The sequence below is a fragment of the Carya illinoinensis genome, chromosome 11 (genome assembly GCF_018687715.1).
Source record: "Carya illinoinensis cultivar Pawnee chromosome 11, C.illinoinensisPawnee_v1, whole genome shotgun sequence".
Taxonomy (NCBI): Eukaryota; Viridiplantae; Streptophyta; class Magnoliopsida; order Fagales; family Juglandaceae; genus Carya; species Carya illinoinensis.
The window spans coordinates 13,659,940-13,680,859 of NC_056762.1; the positions used below are offsets into that span (position 1 = coordinate 13,659,940).

Consider the following 20,920-nt stretch of genomic DNA (forward strand, 5'->3'; position numbering starts at 1 on the left):
ATCCCCCATTTTTTCGCCTCCCAAATCCTCTCTCTCTCTCTTTTCTCTTTTGGCCTTTCGTTTATGTAAGACTATCCAAGTACATATAGCCCATTAGAGAGAGAGGCCACCCTCCACACTCATGGTTAAGCAAATAAAAAAAGATCAATAATTGAAGATAGATGTACTAGCTACCTCTATCGGCCCACACTCATATTTTCATCTCAATTCATCTTATTTATCTTATTTAATTATTATAATTTTTTCAAACTCTCACGTAAAATATAATAAAGAATTCAATTTTTTCAAGTTTTAAAATAAAAATTATATTAAAAAATTATATTATAATAATATTTTATTCGAGTTTTAACTTTCATCTCATCTTATCTCATCTGTATAACCAAATAAGGCATAAAATACTTTTTAGGAATCACCTCACTAATTCATAGGTGATTGAAGTGCCCTAAACCAGTCACAACTAAAGTTTATATTTTATTTTATTTTTAGCCAACATTGAATTTTTAATTAAACAATTATATATAAATATATATATATATATATATATATATATTTCTAGTAATCATTCTCTTCTATATACCAACCACATCTAACAGTTATTTTTTAAGGACCATACGCAAAAAGGAAATAAACCCAATAATTAAGTTGTAACCTCAAGCATGTAGGCCTTACATTGATCTCAAAAGGTCAAAGGTATGAAGTATTACATCTAGAATATTTGCTATACATATTACATAAAAGAGATTTGTTACTCATTATCTCACATACAACACGCTACACTTATTTCTATTTTATATATTTTTATATTTTATTCCTGCTAGACTAATTAAGTTCTTCTACTTATTATCTATATACCACATACTTGCTAAGGAAGAAAAATAAAAATTATGAATAATGTATAGTGTAAGAATAATGAGTATAATTTTTCTACATAGAAACGTATAGTCTATACATAGAAATTGTTAGTTACATGTTTTAACAATATGACAGGGATTATGTCGGGGAGTAAATCATAACAACAAGGTGAGTAGATGGTGGAGAAGATCATGGCAACACATTTGATTTGTTTTTCTCATCATCCCTCCTCAAGCTCAAGATGATACTGGATGGACAAAGAGCTTGCTACAATTTGGAATAAATTTTGGAGCAACTAGCAATTTGGTGAGAAGACATCAGTTACTTGGTCGGTACCATAAATATGTGCTAGAGGAATGACTCCACAAGCTACCTATTCATGCATAAAGTGAACGTCAATTTCTATGTGCCTAGTCCAATGATGAAAGACCAAGTTTTTGGCTTGTTGATGAAATTAAGATTGTCACATTATAGCATGGGTGAGGAAGAGGATAACCAAGGCTGGTAAGAAGATGCTTGAACCACATAAGTTCAACAATAGTAGTTGCAAAGGTATGATACTTTATCTCGAAGATTCAGAAATAGTTACTTGTTCCTTTGCTTCCCAAAATAGTAAGTTGCTATGTTGTAACCCCCATTCATTTGGAGTAGTGAATAAAGTCATTTTTAAAAGATCTTGAGGAATTGATGTGCTAATGACTTTGACTTTAAAACTTTTTCTTCTTCATGAAACGTCAAATACAAAAGATTTCATAAATAAATAAAATCAATCTTTATTAAAATATTTAAAATTTAAAAGAGAGTCTGCAGATACACGTATTAAAATCAATCACATCTCATGTGTTTATCAAGAATAACTTATTAAACTAAAGTCATGAAATTGAGTATGTCATAAATTGTCTAAGCCTCTGCCTCATCTCCCTGAGCCAAGTCTCATCCTGCAGTTTCATACTCATAAAGATCATCACATGGGGTGGTTAAAACATAAAAACATATGAAAATGAGTCGAATACTCAATAAACAACACACCATACTATAAACATAAGGGTTTTTGGAAAACATACATACTTATAGTTACATACATAAATAATATGAACATGAATTTGATCTATGCATGAAATGCCTTAACTTGTCATTCATTTGTCATAGGTCAGTACCCATTGTTGACCCCTATGAGTTAATTTAGTAAATCTTAATAAATTACGATTCAGTCTGTAGCCGTGAATTGTGAAATCTATACATCAAGAAAACACACTGGGTACACTAGTAGCATGTATATCCTATTAATGCAATATGCTCATTAAACATATGGTACCATCTTTATATCATAGCATAGGCCATTTGGTATCTTAACAATCATACTAGATCAAAATCATACATTTATACTTTATTTTCACATCTTGTCTTATCATATCATATCATAGTCATAGATTTCAATTGAAATAATGTCTTATCATATTAGAGATTTCAAATGAAATCGTAATCCTTCATAAAATATCGTGATACATATTTTCTCACATAAAATCATAACCTTTCATAAATATTTTGATGTATAGCTCTTCGCATAAAATTATGACTCGTCATAAATATTTTGATGCATAACTCTCACATAAAATCATGGTTTTTCTTTATAAAATATTTTGATACAACTAACTTGAATTCAAGTTAGTAAATAATTACTTTTTTCGACCAGTTATTTGCATGAAAGCAATTTTGTCTCAAAACGTCATTTTTGATATTTCATTTTCGATAAGTAAGAAAGTGTCACTAATTCTTACTATTTGTCGTGAAAATTATGTCACTGCAAATAATTTTGCCAACAAAGCTATCTTTTACGGCGATGTTAAGTTGCCACTAAATATGTTGAATGATATCTAATTATTTGTGGTGACTAGTTAATTATTTGCGGCGAAATTGCAATGTCGCAAATGGTCAATGAAACAATAATAGATTCAAAAAGTATAAAAAATGCCATTTTTTCTTTCTTCTCCCCCAATGCCTATATGATCTAAACCCCTCTCTCTCTCCCCTAGCCATCGTCAGTAGTGGTTCCGTATACCAGTAAGTCTCCGACCACCCATGGCACGGTAGCATACTCTCTCTCTCTCTCTCTCTCTCTCTCTCTCAATTTCTCCCTCTATTTCTCCCATCTCTCAGCTGCCAGCCACGCCATCAGCCACCGCAAGCACACCAACCACCACCACACAACACCACAACCAAGTCCCTTTAAGTTGAACAAGTGCCGCAAGCCACCATCAAACGCCCATTTCCTCATCGAAGCTTCCAGCTCCTCTATGTCCAGGTGTTGTCTGTCGGAGCCACTTAGCTGCACCTAGCCCCATCGTCTCCTTCATCCACAAACCACAAAGTCGTGATCTCTCATGGAGATGCGTCTTTTCTCTCCTCGCCCACCCAGCATCTCGTTCCACCTTTAGCCAGTCCCTAAATTTTGGTATAACCCTTATTTCCTTATCTCTTAGATTAATAATTACACTTGATTAAATGGTGTTTTTTTACAATATGTCAGAAATCTACATCTTGTGTTTTCTTTTTCTAGCATTTCTTCTATTTAATCAATTACAAGTTTATTATTGCAGTTACTAAGTGGTAGTTATTGGATGCTAAAAATTCATTTCACATCTCATTTGAAATTGTGCTAATATTTTGGTACAAACTTGATATTGTCTCATTTAGAAATTATATGAAAAAGAGACTTCTGCAGTCCAAATAGTTGGGTAAAATTCCAATTTTATATCATATTTTATCTTAAGTCTTTAAATGCTAAAGTCATTAATAATTTGCTAGTATGATATAAAAATTGACTTGTTGGAAATGAGGAGCTGACAATTAAATCAGGTTTGAATAGAAATAAATAAATAAAATAATGATATGTGGTGTTCTACATACATCCTATTGTTAATTTTATTTAATTATATATTGTATTTCCTTTCTAGTGAGAGAAGCCCAAGTTTAGTCACACACACACTAATTTCTGCACAAAGAGCTTGTTTTGACATTCAAGAAATATGACACAATAAGGAATAGTCATTCTCAATTGCTTCTTATGCTAATGCATGACAATTGTCTTTCTTGTTTCTCAGTTGCAGGTAAAGGTAGAGGCAGAGAGGCTAACTTCATTAGACATACAAGATTTTTTTTTAGATAGCATTATGAAACTAAGTTATTAGTTCTATTTGGCCCCAACCTTTTTTTTTTTTTTTTACTATTGTGGGCTTATACTATAAATTTTTATGGACTAACGGGTAACTCAATGAGATTCAATCATTTGTCACATGTAGAGAGTTATATTATGTATGTTTACTATATGGTGAACACATAACTATTTCATCAAAGCTTTATATTGATGGACCTGAAATAATTATGCACGAAATCATTTGCTATGTTCTAAGCTCTTACAGCTTTAGTATCATTACCTTTGTGTTCTATGTAATGAACACATTTCTTATCAATTTATACTCTTATTTGCTTCTACAAAAGGGCTTTTATATCTAAAGAAATGTGAGAATTGACATGATGCATTTTGGGCCAACTCTAGGCGATGATGCTTTGACTGTTTGTGGAACCAAACTGTAGGTAATTATTGTTTGTTATTAAAAAGCACCATAAATTGTGTTTTTTTGTTAAATTTGATTTTGAAGTTAAATTATTTCTTGTGAAAAAAAAAAAACTTGTGGATGTGTAACATAAAAACGCAATACATTCATAATCGTGACTATGCATGTTTCATCTCTATATAAACATGACACCAGTTGAAGGGAAAGGACAAAGACTAACACCAGTTCTAGAATATGTATATTGTGGCTTCTTAATCGCCATCATCTTGACTAAAGCTTAATGTTGCATATGTTGTCACACTTCTATATTTCAATTGTTGTCTTCAGTTAACTCATCTTTCTTTTTTACCTCAGATAAGACCCACTCTATGTCTCTGTGTGTGTATATATATACACACATATATATAGCATAATAATAGAATTGAAATGTGCTCTTTTTGGGAGTAAGAGGAATGTGGGACTGAAGTGTAATTTTAATTACTTTTCTATCAATTGGCACTTCTCCAAAGCCAACATACTTATAATTTTTTTCTTAACATTTAGATGTGGTCTATAATTATTTGTATTATTTGTGAGTTTGCAAAATAGAATTGGGAAGATAATGGCTTCAGATGCTGAGTTTTAACTTTTCTTCTTTGTTATTCGTATGGCTATTACTAACGGTATATTAGCTTCTTCTATTTTCCATTATAGAAAGCGTGTTTGCTTCTATAAAGTTTCTGAAGCTGGCTTCCCATGAATGCATTTGGGAGCTCGACAGTATTATTTATAAATGAAATATGTTACAAGTTTACAATAAATGATGTTATCTAATTTTATTATCATCTGTTACCTCTTATTCTACACCATCATCAAGTTCCACAATCATGAATCTTAGATTGACATACATTTTTTTTCCAATTTTATTTATGAATATTCTTGGATTTCTATTTTGCTTCACCAGTGGAGTGAATTTGTAATTAAGAGGTTGTATGTCTTCTGATCAAAATACTGCATTCTGACAGTCTACATTATGATATATCATAAAAACGATTAAAAGGGATTGGACGAAGGGGTAAAGTCCTTAAGATAGTTATGAGCAAAAAATTGGGAGAGGGGCACGAAAATTCTCTTGAACACACCAAGCTGTAAAATATTAGTTTTGTCCTCACTTTAAACCATTTAAATATTAGTTTTTTGTAAGTTAAACTTAAAAATGATCAAATAACAATTGGCACACACTTCTATTGAGCCACCTAAGTATTAATTGGTCAATATGCAGTGAAAATATTGCAATTGGGTTGGGATGTAATTCATCATTGTCACCAACAAGGGTGGTGGGCAAACATGAGACTTTGTTCTTCACATAAGCAAGAAGATCGTGACTTTGTAACACAGGAGTAAATCACGGTAACATGATAAGTATATGGTAAAGAAGATCACAACAACATAATTGGTCATCTTATCTTATCATAAATGATATTTTTCAAAATCATTTGATCATCAACAACATTATGAATTCAAAATAAGGCACCTCTTCTCTTAACATTGAAAACTTCACAATGGAATAACTTATAGGGGATAAGTATTAAAATATTATGTGTAGTTAGCTTAAAGGTCAAATTGGTCATTGTCAAATTTAAATAAAATCTGAGAGAATTATTATATTATTTTTTTAAAGATTCTTGTTAATAAACCATTACAGTATCCTCCACATCCAAGATAGCCTCCCACGCAATAGAGAAACAACCTTAAATGATTTGGGGATATCTCTGATGGTTAAGTCAGTGAGAGAAGTAAGAATATCTGAATGAATCTATATCCAATATAGGGTTTGGGATGCACAATATGAAGGAGCCGTCCTACCTAAGTACAGAAGAATGGGAGGCACTTGTTAATCGACTTTGACACAATCCTATTTGGCATCATTATTCTTCCAGCTTACTTTTGTACATCATTCAGGTTTCAGGTGACTACATCTCTATTATTGCTTAGAACTTCACCAGGTTGGCCTTGATTCCCCTCTTTGACACCATGAAACCTAAGAATTTCTTCAACTCTACACCGAACACATACTTCGTCGAGTTGAGCTTCATGTTGTACCATCTTCATACAACGAAGGCCTCTTTCAGATCCGCTAAGTGATGGCTGCTCTCCATGCTTTTGATAAGCAGGTCATCCACATACAGCTCCATATAGCACCCGATTTGTTTCTTAAATGTAGAGTTCACCAGCTAATGGTATGTCGCCTCTATATTTTTAAGGCCGAATGACATAACTCGATAATAGTAGAGTCCCTTGCTCGTGATGAACGATATCTTCTCCTGACCTTTCTCACAAAACTAGATCTAGTTGTACCCCAAGTAGGCATCAATGAAACTTAACATATTTTTTCCTACCATTGAATCCACTATTAGATCTACCCTCAGCAAGAGAAAACTATCCTTGGGGTAGGCCTTATTTATGTCTGTGAAGTCCACACACATGCGCCACTTTCCATTTGCTTTCTTTACTAGCATCACGTTTGACATCCATTTGGGATAGTAAAACTCCCTTATGAACCATCCACATACACCTCCATATTGCATCCAATTTGTTTCTTAAACATGGAGTTCACCAACTAATGATATGTCGCATCGACATTCTTAAGGCTAAATGACATAACTCAATAGTAGTAGAGTCCCTTCCCATTATGAAAAGATGTCTTCTACTAGTCTTTCTAGTAAAGTTTGATCTAGTTGTACCCCAAGTAGGCATCAATGAAATTTAGTATCTTTTTTCTTGTCATTGAATCCACTATCATATCTACCCTCAATAAGAGAAAATTACCTTTGATGTAGGCCTTGTTTATGTCTATGAAGTCCACACTCATGCGCCACTTCCCATTTGTTTTCTTCACCAGCACTACATTTGACATCCTTTCAGAATAGGAAGACTCCTTTATGAACCTAACTTCAGGTAGGTATTCTACTTTTCCCGCTATTGCTACACACTTCTTGGCCCTGAAACTTTTTCACAGGGTCTACAGAGAGATGATGTTCCATTACTTCTCAGTCTATCCTGGGCATGTCTTCATGGCTCCAAGCAAAGATGTCTTTATGCTCGACCAAAAGTTGTGTCAATTGTTCCCTAAGGTCCAGCATCATACATGTTTCTATCCTTATGATAGCTCTTGACTGCTTAGAGTGCAAGGCAATCGACTTTAAAGGCTCACTTGCTTCACCCTATTTTAGCTCTTTCTCATCCTGAGTCTCGATCATCCAATCAATGAGCATGGGTAACGGTGGAATATGACTTCCCGTTCACCCCTCCAGTGTCAGTGGTGCAAACTTCTCCTCCTCCACTCTTTAGCTATTGAACACATAATTACCGTGCTAGCACTTGCTTACCTTGAACTTCCTCCACTCCTACTTTGGTAGGGAACTACATCTTCATATGGTAGGTTGACATGACCGCTTTCATTTTGTTCAATGTTGGGTACTTGATAATGGCATTATATAAAGAGGTGCTTCTTATTGCCAAAAAGTTTGCCATGTCGGTGGTGGTGCAAGGCCTGGTCCCTATGGCAATTGGTAAAGTAATGTCGCCTACAGGTTGTATTGTCTTGCCTACAAAACCCTTCAATAGTGTGGGTGCTAGTCACAACATATTGTCGTTGATTCTCATAATCTTGAAGGTGTCCTAGGACAAGATGTTCACGGAACTCCCATTGTCAATTAAGATCCTACAATTGTGTAGTTGGCGACGAGCAGTGTGACTACCAAAGCATCATCATGAGGGTATAAAAAGTCCTCGCAATTGGCACTATCGATGTATACAAAGGATATGTCACTAGCTCCAAGGTTGCTCAACCGTGAAGACTTCTTCTTACCTCGTCCATTGGATGTGCTTTCCTTGTGGTAGAATAGGCTCCTCCGCAAGCAAAGCCACCAGCTATATTTCTAATTAGCCTAGGGGCTTTTGCTTCCCAAGTCGGCTATGGTTTCTTATCACTCCTTGGGGTCACACTTTTCCTCTGGGCTCTTGGAAACCTCTCTCTTTGTGGTCTTATCTCTCCTATAGGCTATTGGTGTTAGGTGACTAAGCACTCTAGCTCATCATTTCTTCACATCTCTTCTATTTGGTTCTTGAGGATATAGTATTTCTTAGTGATGTGGCTTCTCATTCACAATAGCCACATGCAAAATAAAGAAACAATCTTGCATGATCCTAGTGAGGGATATCTTTGATGATTAAGTCAGTTAGAGAAGTAAGAATCCATGAATGAATTTGTATCCATTATAGTGTATTCATGAAAGTGTATTTATTGGGATTGGGATGCACAATATGGAGAAACCGTTAAGCTTGAGCACGACACAAAAGATGGTGGTATCCATTCGGGAGAACTGTCTTTGTTGCACCTATTTTGATGGTGTGAATATTGTGACACCATCGGCCACTGCTTGTGATTTGGTAGAAGGCCATAACATAGGGATGCAAACTGCACAGGTTACACCCCTCATGTTTTTTGGAACATTATGTGCTCATATACTCAGCACATTTGTGTTAAAAATAATCACAGTAGAAAGATTTGAGATATATGTCATAATTAAAATATTAGTATCAAGGAAATGGATTTTAGAGCATTAAACTTAAAATCATAACTATTTAAAAGTAAGGGTGTGAACAAAAAATCAAAAAATTGGTTGAATTGGTTCGGTTCGATACTGATTCTTAAGAAACAAAATTGGTCCAATACCGATTCGGTGCTGGTTTTCATATTTTGAAAATCGGTTTGAACTAAAACAAACTGTTATATATATATATATATATTAGTCTTTTATATTATATATAAAATAGTTCTATATTAAGTTAGACACTAACATACATAATTAAGTATAGAAATAAGTTAGACACTAGTATAATAACATCAAATTAGATACTATAGTATAAGTCTAGTATAGAAATAAATTAAACACTACTTACTAGTATAGAAACAAGTATAGTATAATAAGTTAATCTTACTAATAAGTTAGACACTATGAGAATACTTGTGAAGAAAAAAAAAAAAAAAAAACGAAGTTCCTTTGAGGAGAACAACCATTAGAGGAACCAGCTCTCAAGTTTCAACTTATGTAGTGCCACATGTGTAAATGGTAAATCGAAAAAACTAGAATGGACTGGATTGGACCGAAATTGAAAAAGCTGAAAGTTCGATTTTAGTGACAAACCGATTCATATTAGTTCTTAAACTTTCAAAATCAATATATATCAGTTCGGTTCCAAAATTTGTCCAAAATTAGACTGAACCAGGCCGGTTCCACTCTTATTTGTAAGTTACAGCTCCACAATAGTGAGGGCGATACATACCATAAATTATTCATTAATTCGCTAGAAATAATAAACATGATTAATACATAAAACAATAGCTCAAAACGAGGACAATCCCAAGTACTACTCTTTAGCTACATTGGGTCTTCTTGCTCGTAATCTTCCTCATTTCCTACATCTATATCCAAACCTACGGATTTGAAGAGCGAAACCTTAGTAGGACTTCATACCACAGGTGAGATTCTGAGAAAATCTTACTAAGTTATAACTCATGAAAAACTTAAAAGGTAGGTAATTGACAATGAAGATAACAAGTGTGGTCTTAATAATAAATCACGAGACCACACGCGTAATTGAAGTCCAAATAGTTTCACAAAGGACTTGCAGAGGATTCAATGCTCAAAACGTTACACAAGATTCCTGCCCTTGCTTCATGTTAGCTTCACGCGCTTGCTACTTTGATCATGTCACGACCTTTCATCGGCTTTTACCCAACAAATCCCGTTGCAGAGAAATGTTATTCAACATCTTAACTCCTCCGTTATTCACCGATGGGTATCAAATTATTGGAAAACTATTATTAAATTTTTATTATTTATTTACTAATAAATTAATAACACACATCAACATATGATGAAATGATTATCGTTAAAATGATAATTCATAGTATTTTTCTTAAATTATACACATCTGAATAGTATAATATTTTAGAATTACATTATATAAACACTCTAAATCAAGAAATAAGAGAAAGTATCTTAGTATTTAAACTGTATTTATATTATGAGTAATTACTCTTCATTTTAAATATCTTATTTATCATAATCCAGATGAATAATCTAAAGTGATTGAATATGATAAAAACATAATAGCAGAGATGCTAGAAGATCTTACTATATAAGGTATTTTTAGAATTTAAATAAAAAAAAGTGAGTTAATCAATATTTATTATATTTATCGTTGGTTTATATTTTAAGATGAAATGAGATAATTTTAAATAAAAAATAAATGTTAAATAAAATATTATTTTTTAATATCATTATTATTTTAAAATTTAAATAGAGATAATTAAAATTTTAAAAAATTAAATTAATTATTATATTTTAAGTAAAAATTTAAAATATTATAATAATAAAATAAAATAAGAGATATTTTTCAAATCCAATCGAATTTATATTAACTTTAATATTTTTGCGGACAAAAAACTCTGCCCTATAGCCTTTAACGGAAGGTTGGGTAGAAGTTTCTCTCGGAAAAACTTTAAATTTGAATGCGACCCACCGACGGCTATACGCGGTCATATGGGACCCACTTGCTAAGTAAAAAAGGTTTGTTGATGAATTATTAATGGTTCTAAAAATCTAAAATCGGTGGCCAAGTTCATACTCCATCCCGCTTTGTCTCTGAAACCCTAGAATCGGAGAAATCGAAATTTGAATCCAGGTTGTTCAGATCGTCTTCCGACCGACCATGGGAAATACTGAGAAGCTCTTGAATCAGATCATGGAACTTAAATTCACTGCCAAATCTCTCCAACGCCAAGCCAGGAAGTGCGAGAAGGAGGAGAAATCTGAGAAGCTCAAAATCAAGAAGGCCATGGAGAAAGGCAACGTCGACGGCGCCAGAATCTACGCTGAGAACGCCATCCGGAAGCGCACTGAGCAGATGAATTATCTCCGCCTCTCCTCTCGCCTTGACGCCGTCGTTGCTCGCCTCGACACCCAGGCAAAGATGACCACCATCAACAAGTCCATGGGAAACATCGTCAAATCTCTCGAATCTACCCTCGCCACTGGAAACCTTCAGAAGATGTCCGAGACCATGGACCAGTTCGAGAAGCAGTTTGTCAACATGGAGGTCCAGGCCGAGTTCATGGAAAGCGCCATGGCCGGCTCGACCTCCCTCTCAACGCCGGAGGGAGAGGTCAACAGCCTGATGCAGCAGGTCGCCGACGATTATGGCCTCGAGGTCTCCGTGGGTCTACCTCAGCCGGCCGCTCACGCTGTTCCGGCCAAGGAGACTGAGAAGGTCGACGAGGACGACCTCTCCAGGCGCCTCGCCGAGCTCAAGGCTAGAGGTTAAACAATCAGACAACGATGAGGTTGTTTATGACTCTTATTATGAGAATGTGATGTGTATGATGCATAATACTTTTTATATTCTGTAAATTTGACTGAAATATGTCTTGGGATTATTGTTATTGCAGACTATATTTTTATTTATCTGGGCGTTTGAAACTTTTCACCTGATTTTGTGAATATGATTTTTCAGTATTTAGGTGCGTAGTTACGGATTGCTTGACGTGACCAAACAAGGCATTATTTGTCTAGATCGAGTGAATAGGATCTGTGTGTCAGTGTGTCTGTGGTTCAAATTTGATGTGGTAGGAACTAGTATGTTTAAATTTGATTGAAGAGTAATTTTTCATTTTGGTAGCGCATTAACTATTATCTTTGATTGTTTCATACCCTTGTTAATTCATGAGTTTTAATATATGAATTAGGAATTGGTTTTCATGGTGTTAGATGATCTAAGCCTTGGTCTCGGTGATATGCTCCCTCTAGGTCTAAGGTTCAAATCCTCTTGAGTGCAAATAATTTATAGGTGCCATTGGACCAGGGGAACTTCCCCTTGAATTGCCTGAGGTGCACTTGCGGAAAATTCATTGCTGAAAGCTTGTGCCATCCCTGGGAGTAGTTAGGACTTTGTTCTCGGACACTTGGTGCAAATATAAAAACAATGGTGTAAAGTGATCTTTTTGACTTGTGTGCTTAGTGCACTTAGATTTTATTATGGTCCTGATTTGTTTAGTATGTTTCATGGTTTACTTCATGAGATTGCAAGCAGTTGGGGATGTGGATGCTTACCTGTAAGATATGGATGGCCGTCAAGGGTCCTTAATCATCTTAGTTTTCAGTTTTGTATGTTGTTGTTGAATGTTGTGATTGTACTTTAGATGTTTTGCTGCAACAAGACTAATGAAAGAAAGCTGTGGGAATCAACTTATGGACTTTCATGAAGGTCAAGACTAGCTACCTGAGGAAGGACATTGGATACATGAGACTATTTTTAGCCCTTAAGTAATAAAGAAGAGTGAAGTTACATCTAGGATTAGGTAGGTAATATGTAATGTTAAGCATGTCTGGCATTTTATGAACAATTCATAGTGGTATCTTGCTCTGATGGGGTTCAGAGTTTAATGACTAAAGAAATCATAATACCTTTATAAGTTTGCTGGATATTTGACAAGAGAACCAAGTTCGAACAAAACATTGAATGATCTGTGTACATGGATGGGTTTTCAGAAATTAATGTTGAGGTTTATTTGAGGCAAAAAAACCAAGCTTCTGGAGAGCACTCACGTGAAGCTCTCAAAAAGTTGTCACATATCTAATGTAGTTGCTGACTTGAAGCAGCAGAAGTTTGCACATGGCAGTGAAATGAACATTTAGTTTATTATTTTTTTATGTTTTGGTGGGTGGAAATCTAGGATGCGTTGTTGAAGCAGTTTAACTTGGTTTGCCTTCTATTAGGAATAACTATTCAGATTGGGTTAGGAAGCTCTACATAGGTTATTACAGTTAGGATATTGTGGATGGCTTGAAAAATTTTTGTTGCTTGCTTTGCTGGACTTCTTGTACTAAAATATCACATCTAGTAAAAACAAGAGCTTCCGAGATGAATATTTTGCATGTCAAGGATAGGGAGTGGGAACAGCATTGGGCTGTGTGAAAGTTAATATCATATTCTTTGTTAGTACTATCAAGTAGGATCATTGGTGGCAGTGCACAGGACCGGGATTTACTTTGTAGGTGTGGGTCCGAAAGGCCCTGCCTTGGAGAGGTTTCCCAACATTATAAAAAAAGAAGAAGAAGAAGGAGAAGAAGAAGAAGATCATTGGTGGCCATTGGGGTTCTAGCGTTTTTCAACATGGTTATGGAGTGTGGCTTCTTTTGATTTTTATACCTTGGAAGACATTTTATTTAATTAATTTTATACAAATTGTGTGAGCATTAGTATTTTTGTACGTAGGGTGCTTTATGTTTGCCAGAGATCAATATTTTGCAAGTCTAGTCTAGATTGAAAAGATGCAAGAGACGGATCTTGCAAATGTGACCTTATAATGCTTCTTTGTTGATGCAGTTCTCATATCGTTAAATCATCATGAACGATATTATTTGGGATTGTATTCAATGTGAGAGACCATGTATGTCTCTTCAGTTGGAACAATATAGTTTTGTTAGTATAACGTTGTCTTCTCGAACATAAAACATGGTTCCCATTTCTCTGATATCGAATCAATTGTTTGTTTAGTCATTTTCACTCGAATCTATTGCCTTTTTTGTAATGGCTGGGTCATGGGTGGATATTTTAGCGACTCTGGAACTAAAGCTATTAGAAGCAAAGGCAGATATGACCACTGCACCTTTCCCACAGCATTTTTGAAGGAGCCATGAAAGAATCCAGAAACAACCATGAAAATTTCCGCGCCTGTCTTCTTCTTCTTCTTCTTCTTCTGCTTCTTGTTTGAACCCACAAGCCTTGAGATGTTTGGACATCTTTGGAAATTGCATTCTCAAGATTTCTTATAATTTCATTTTCAAACGTCACTCAAAGCACAATACAATTTTTAATTTCAAATTTACTAATATTTTTACTAAGTATTATTCAAATGCAAAAATCAAAATAACTTCTACAAAATGCAAAAATTAATACAATTTTTACATGCTTCAAAATAAAATTAATATTAAAAAATTATATTCAAACAATATTTTAATTTAATTTTCTCATATTTTTCAAAATCTAATAAAATATTTTTACTCAAGTGGCGGTATGGGCACATAATATCTCACCATGGTAGGAGATAGAGATCGTTGGCAGTCATTCCTTCAGTCGGGGGGCTTAAACAAAGTTGGAGAACACTATGGGCAAGAGCACAAAAGTTCCTCGCCACGAAAGCTCCTCGTCAAAAACTTGGTGATGGGAAACAAGCCAATTGCGAGCAAGTCTTTGCCTGCCATGACAAAACACCTGGATGAGATAGAAAGTGCCGATGGGACCTTTCTCATCGATCTCACTGTAGAGGGCACACCAAAACACGAGCAAGAGGTTCATTGGGTGGCTTGGCACGAGTGCTCACCATTAGAGTGTCACCACGTTGATGGATGTTGGCCAATCCTTCCTAGTACACACGAACATGGAACTCGCCCATGGCTGAACAATGCCACCTGCAACAACTATTCAGATCGTCAATGTTTTCTGCTACCGTCATGGCATTCCTTGATTCAGAAATTGCCAGTGAGCTTGACCTTGAGATACACATGGAGGGGTTGGTGTGGAAGAAGGTAGTCGGCTGCATAATGCAAGAGGATAGTATTCAGCTCACCAATGGTGGCATAGGGACACTGGCAACCTTGGCACACACAAGAATACCTCGACAGTCATGACCTTGCGGACCTGACCAGCTCACAAGACATCTAGAATCCTCCCATAGCCATTCAGCCGATAAATGTTCCTAGCCGCAATGTCCCCTACGCCCTCTCATCAAGGGCAAGCCCCCCATCCACTGCACTGCACCAGGACAATGACAATACCCTTCCTGCCGTCCCTCATTCATGTGACATCAGTGCATGGCAGAGGGCACGTCCATGCACTAGGAGCTCACGTGGAGAAGGACCTCAAGTTCCACGGCATGTTACAATAGTCATTTCTTTCATGACTTGGTTACATAAAAAGGAGTTTCTAATAGAGGACATACATTTATAATATTTTTATAAAGGATATGTTGTTTACCCTACATATGTGTAAGGGGGTATGATCATGTTACTTATCTTGTAACGCTAATCTAATGTTTCTGGCGCACAACTAATTACCTCTAAAATACACGTGGCCTACATAAATTTCTAGTACTTCGTAATTAAACTTGAGATATTGAAATAATTTATATTTTCCTAAAGCCTAAAATCCTCGAAATCCTAAAATATCTTCACTCCCAAAATATTTTGATTTTCACCAAATTTCTCCATATAATCAAGCAATTAAAACCTAAAATCATATTAACTCTTTAATATTGACATTAAAGTCATAAATCTAGTGTTCATGTGTCAAACTTTAATTTCTGGCATTCCGTCAATTACCTTAAAAATAGTCTAACTTTTTTGCGAACTTGAACTCTCATGAATCGATATTCCCCACTAAATCCATAAAATATAAGTCTAAGCCCATTTAACATGGTATGTGTAACTCATAGCCCAATTATTCTAGGCCGTAACACTTACTGCATGACCTGAATTTGCACTCCCATAACTCACACATATTTACTTAACCATCCATGACCAAAGGAATGGGGCATATAAGTATTTTGGCTTAAAGGTCTTGAATAACATATATGGCTTAGCTTGCTGTGAGGGATATCTATGGCTTACAGTGGTCTAAAGGTTGTGGTTGTGGCTAAGGAAATAATAGGAGAGAAGGAGAGAGAGTGATATTTTCATCGTGTGTTTTAGGATGGTGCTGCCTTGCTTGGAAGGATTCAAGTTGTCTAGTATGGTGGTGGAGGGTGGTCATGGGTGGGATGTGGCTAAATAGTTGTTGGTGGCTAAAACCAAGGGTGTGGGAAAGCTCACTTGCTTGCTCTATTTTAAGGAGCAAAAATAGAGGCTAGGCTAGTCATGAGGGTTACTCTATTGATTTTCGATGGTTTCGACGGTTTCGTGTAGGGCTGGTTTTTGTGGTTCACAGTGTCACAACATGGGCTTCCTATGGTGGTTTTGTTCCTGCTTGCAGAAGGGAAAAATAGGGGCTCCGGTGGTGGTGGTCTGCTTGGTTTCTTAACTTGGAGAAGCATACAACGCTGTGGGATTCACGTGAGCCAAGGAGGATAACTTGTAGCTTGGTACAACAAAGGCTAAGGGTTGTTGCTGTGAGGAGTACGATGGCCGAGAGACTGCTTTGGTAAAGATGACAGCAATGTGGGGCTTGACAGGAGGTTTTGTATTGGCTGTTGGGCAATGGGGAAGGGATTGAGAAGTTGAATGGGTGGTGGTCTATGATACCCTGACTCCCACGTATAGAAATGCAAGAATCGTGATATCGGGATGCTGACAACACGGGTCACACATCCCAACGATAAGTGTTCCAAATGTGTACAACATGCAAAAAGTGTATAACAAAAGTTACAACAGATAATTAAAAGTTAGTTAACTAAGTACTAAAATTTTTAAATATATATTTTTCAAAATAAAAATGCCTTCAAAAGTTATATAGCAATTCGATAAAAATATAATACAAATCCGAAATACATAATAAAAGTGGGAAATAAATCCCAAAACACGAAAAGGGACCCTAGGTCACTCCTCTGGTAGAGCCAATCCCTCAAACTCAACGTCCTCATCTGCATCAAAATTTTCGATTTCATAAAACGAAACCGTAGGGTTCAAATATCACGTAGAATTGTGAATCTCAATAAGTAACCAACTAAACAACCTACGAGATAAAAACACATTTAAACAACCAATATGTATGTATGCACATGCTGAAATATGCATGAACTCAAAACCATCATTTTTCCATAAATGATTATTTTCCAATACACGCCAAAATCCCATTTGGCCCAAAATCAATCCATTAAAATAACGAGCCGCTATTTTTTCTAGAAAATAGCCCAAGTATAAAACTATCATTTTCTCAAAAAATGGTCCACATATTCATTTATCAAAAACTGCCATTTTTCTAAAAAATTGTCCAAATATCCGTTTATACTGTATGCACTATGATCTCCCATAAAGACCATCCGCACACCCTATCTCCCTTCGTCACACCACAGGTAACCACTGTACGTATGATTTCATAACTAGCGATTCCCAGTTTCGAGCACAATGCATTCATGGCCAAGTATCCTCTAACTCCCGCTAACAAGAGCTGCCATAGAATTGGCACAAGAACGTTACCATCTCATTCGATCTCGTTGTCGCATAGCGATAACATAGGGGACATCACTCAGTATATTATGCTCCTGAGTGACCAGATGATCTTCATCAAGATAATACCCCATATTGACTTGGGGTTGTAATATGCACGCACCAAAAAATCATTCTCATAAGAAAACCCAGTTTTCCTTTACAATACATGAACACACATGTAATAATGCAATAAATATCATGACACCAAACACGACATAAAAACACCAAGAACAATTCAATTCAACAAACCAACACATCCTTCTATCCAACCCAACCTCCATACTCTTTGGAAACAAGGCCCGACATAACCAACCAGACTGCAGAAAATTTGTTATTACAAAAATATATTTGAATCTCAAAAGTTCTTTGAAAAATTACTTACAGTAATAAAATATAATTTTTGGAGGATCAATGAGGTGCTAAAGGTAGCGGCGCAACGACAGAACAATATTTTTTTGAAACAAAGTTGCGGTTCAAAAATGCCAAATTTTGAATATGAACAAACGAAGACTTGAGCTAGCTATAGAAGAGCTTAGGGATGTTGGTGAAGCAGATGGTGGTGGTTGTTGGCTGTGGGTGGTAGTGTGGGCGGCGGTTGGAGGCCAAAATGATCAAATCAAAAGTGGAGATGGAGGGACTTCAAAGGTGGTGGATCGGGATTGAGGATGGGTGGATTAGGTAGTTGGGGGTCACAGGTGATGTGGTGAAAAAATGGTAGCCAATGGTGAAGGCAGAGCAGAGCGCGAGCTCAAGGAAGCTGCAGATTGAAACCGTGCGTGGAGGAGAACAATGGCACAAGGTGGCATGGAGAGATTAGGGGGACATCGCCGGTGAGGGAGGAGGTTGTTGGTGGTGGTGCAGCGGCTAGAAAACCACAAAAGGTGGCGCACTAGAGGAGAGAGAGAGAGAGAGAGAGAGAGAGAGAGAGAGAGAGACGCAAGGTGAGAGGAGAGAAGGGGGTAGCGCGCAGGAAGCAGAGGAGTAAAAAAAGAAGAAAGAAAAAGAACAAGAAGAAAAAAGAAAAAGGGAAAAGAAAATGAAAATGAAAAAAATAAGATCTAATTTTTTTTTTTTGGTCTCAAAATTGATCTAACAAAAAGGATTTCAAAATGATAATTTAAATAAAAATTATTTAAATACAACGACTAAGTAAAATAAAATTCCAAAATCCAACAATAAATAATTTAAAACAAAAAACATTTTAAATAATGAACAATAATTAATAATAATAAAACACGTTGAATTAAAATTTTCAATTAAAAATTATAAAATAATACCACGTAATTCATATAAAATTTAAAATGAAGAAGCCCATAATCTTAATAAATAAAATAATTATTTAATTAAAATACACGTAAATTTGGGTATCATATGGCCGTTGGTTGATCTAGTTTGACGTGGGAAGATGCTATGACTTGCTAATGGTAGTTTCCAAAATGAATTTAGGGTGTGCGGCAAACCTAGTTTAGGGAGGATTTCTACACGCATGAGAGGGATATATGGGTAGCTGGAAATCCTAGGAAAAGAAAGAGGAGGAAGAACTAATGTGCCTGGAAGGGAAAATATATAGTCTATACAGGTCTGAGGTAGTGCAATTTTGGGCTTAACTTGTGGGCTTTGAGTATTGGGTTCAAAATAGGCCCAACTTAGCAAATAACATTTTTGGATTTTAAATAAAATTCTTGAGCCATTACTAATTAAATAGGATCTACTTGATCAGTAAAATATCAAATGGGATTTTGTCCAATTATTGAGCCAAATAAAATCTCATCATCCATCACAATAATTTATGGGCTCCTGGTTCTTTACCCGATTAACCTAATTTGGGCTTCCATAAATATTGGCCCATTAAAATCCAATAACCTCAATAAACTAATAGTCCGTGGCTATTCCAAAAAAGCTCATTAAACCTAGTTTAGACTCAATAATTTATCCATATTTCATCCCTAATAAATAGTGGGTTGGGTTGTTACATTATAATTTATCTTGCTACTTATGCAATAGATTGCTTAGTACTGGGTTTGACTATATCTATCGAATGATTGTTTATTTTGAGTTAGTAATTTGACTTTAAACTCATGTCTCATAAGTAATTGAATTCATCCTTCTTGAAGTGTGGTCATGGTTTGCAAAGAGATCCATGGCCATTCGTGGCCGTGGTTTACTCAGAGTCAAATTTGTTGTTATAACTTGTTTTGGTTGTTTTATTTTTTATTTTTCCTATTTGTTGTGAATGGATCTATGGATTTGTGGATGGATTGTGATTTTATGGATTTGTTGTTGTTTTGGATTTTTTTTTAAAATGTTTTTCAGTTTTTGGCGCCATGGGTGAGCAAGGTGGGATAGAAGGATGGCATAGGGGGCCAATCCACCCCCCAGAATGCGAATAGGCCACCCTGCACCCAGTGGTGTGGAGCTAGAGTCCGAGGACAAAACCTCCCATTGCCCATGCCAAGGGACGGATGCAGGAAGGTACCCCCACCCATACCATGAGGATAGCACCCCTACGAATGATGGTCCATAAATAAAAGAATTATGTGCTCACATGACTCCTTGTTAACCAGGTTATCCTAAGTTTTTCACACCCATAAGATTTCTTCTCTTTAATTGTTCATGTAGTTCCAATTGAGGCTTAAGTTCATTATATTTTTTTTGCCGTTGTTTAACTTGGATATGGTAAATGGAAACATTGAGACGTTTAAAATTAGGGTATGATTAAACATGATATTATATAAGAGATATGTGAATAGTAATAAGATAATTTGTAAATGGTAGTGAAATGGATTGAGTTAAGATTTTTATGAAGTTTTGGAAAATGAGTAAAAAAGTTGAATAAAAATTTAAAAAGTTAAAAGAGGGTTAGAATATAATCTTTTGATATTATTTTTGTTTGAGATTCGAAAAAGTTGAATTATTTTTTATGTTTTATTTGAAAATTTGAAAAAGTTATAATGATTAGGTAATGATTAGATGAAAAAATTAAAAATGTAAAAATTAAAAATGTTTATATTTGAATGGTATTTAAAAGTTAAGATAAAATGAGATAGTTTGAAATATTTGTGAACAGACATTAATCCCTATTTAACCAAAACATTTTATATTCCTAAAGCCCAGGCCTGTTTGACAATTTTTTTTTTTTTTTTGGGATCTTGTAGCAGAGTTGGAAGGCCGCTGATTTATTGACATTGCTTCTCCGGACTTCATTGACAGCGGTGGTACTTCAGAGTTTCTTGGGTTCAAAAG

The 20,920-nt window shown here is 35.5% G+C and overlaps 1 protein-coding gene across 1 annotated transcript; it reads left to right on the forward strand.

The window, feature by feature from the left end:
- The first annotated feature begins 11,056 nt into the window (after window positions 1–11,056).
- LOC122282837 (ESCRT-related protein CHMP1B) lies at window positions 11,057–11,960 on the forward strand. Its single transcript, XM_043094881.1, has one exon. The coding sequence runs from the start codon at window positions 11,187–11,189 to the stop codon at window positions 11,796–11,798; it is 612 nt and encodes a 203-aa protein (XP_042950815.1). The 5' UTR covers window positions 11,057–11,186; the 3' UTR covers window positions 11,799–11,960.
- The last annotated feature ends 8,960 nt before the right edge of the window (window positions 11,961–20,920 follow it).

Excerpts from the sequence above, each read along its gene's own strand:
- LOC122282837 (XM_043094881.1), top strand. The coding sequence starts at position 11,187 with ATGGGAAATACTGAGAAGCTCTTGAATCAGATCATGGAACTTAAATTC.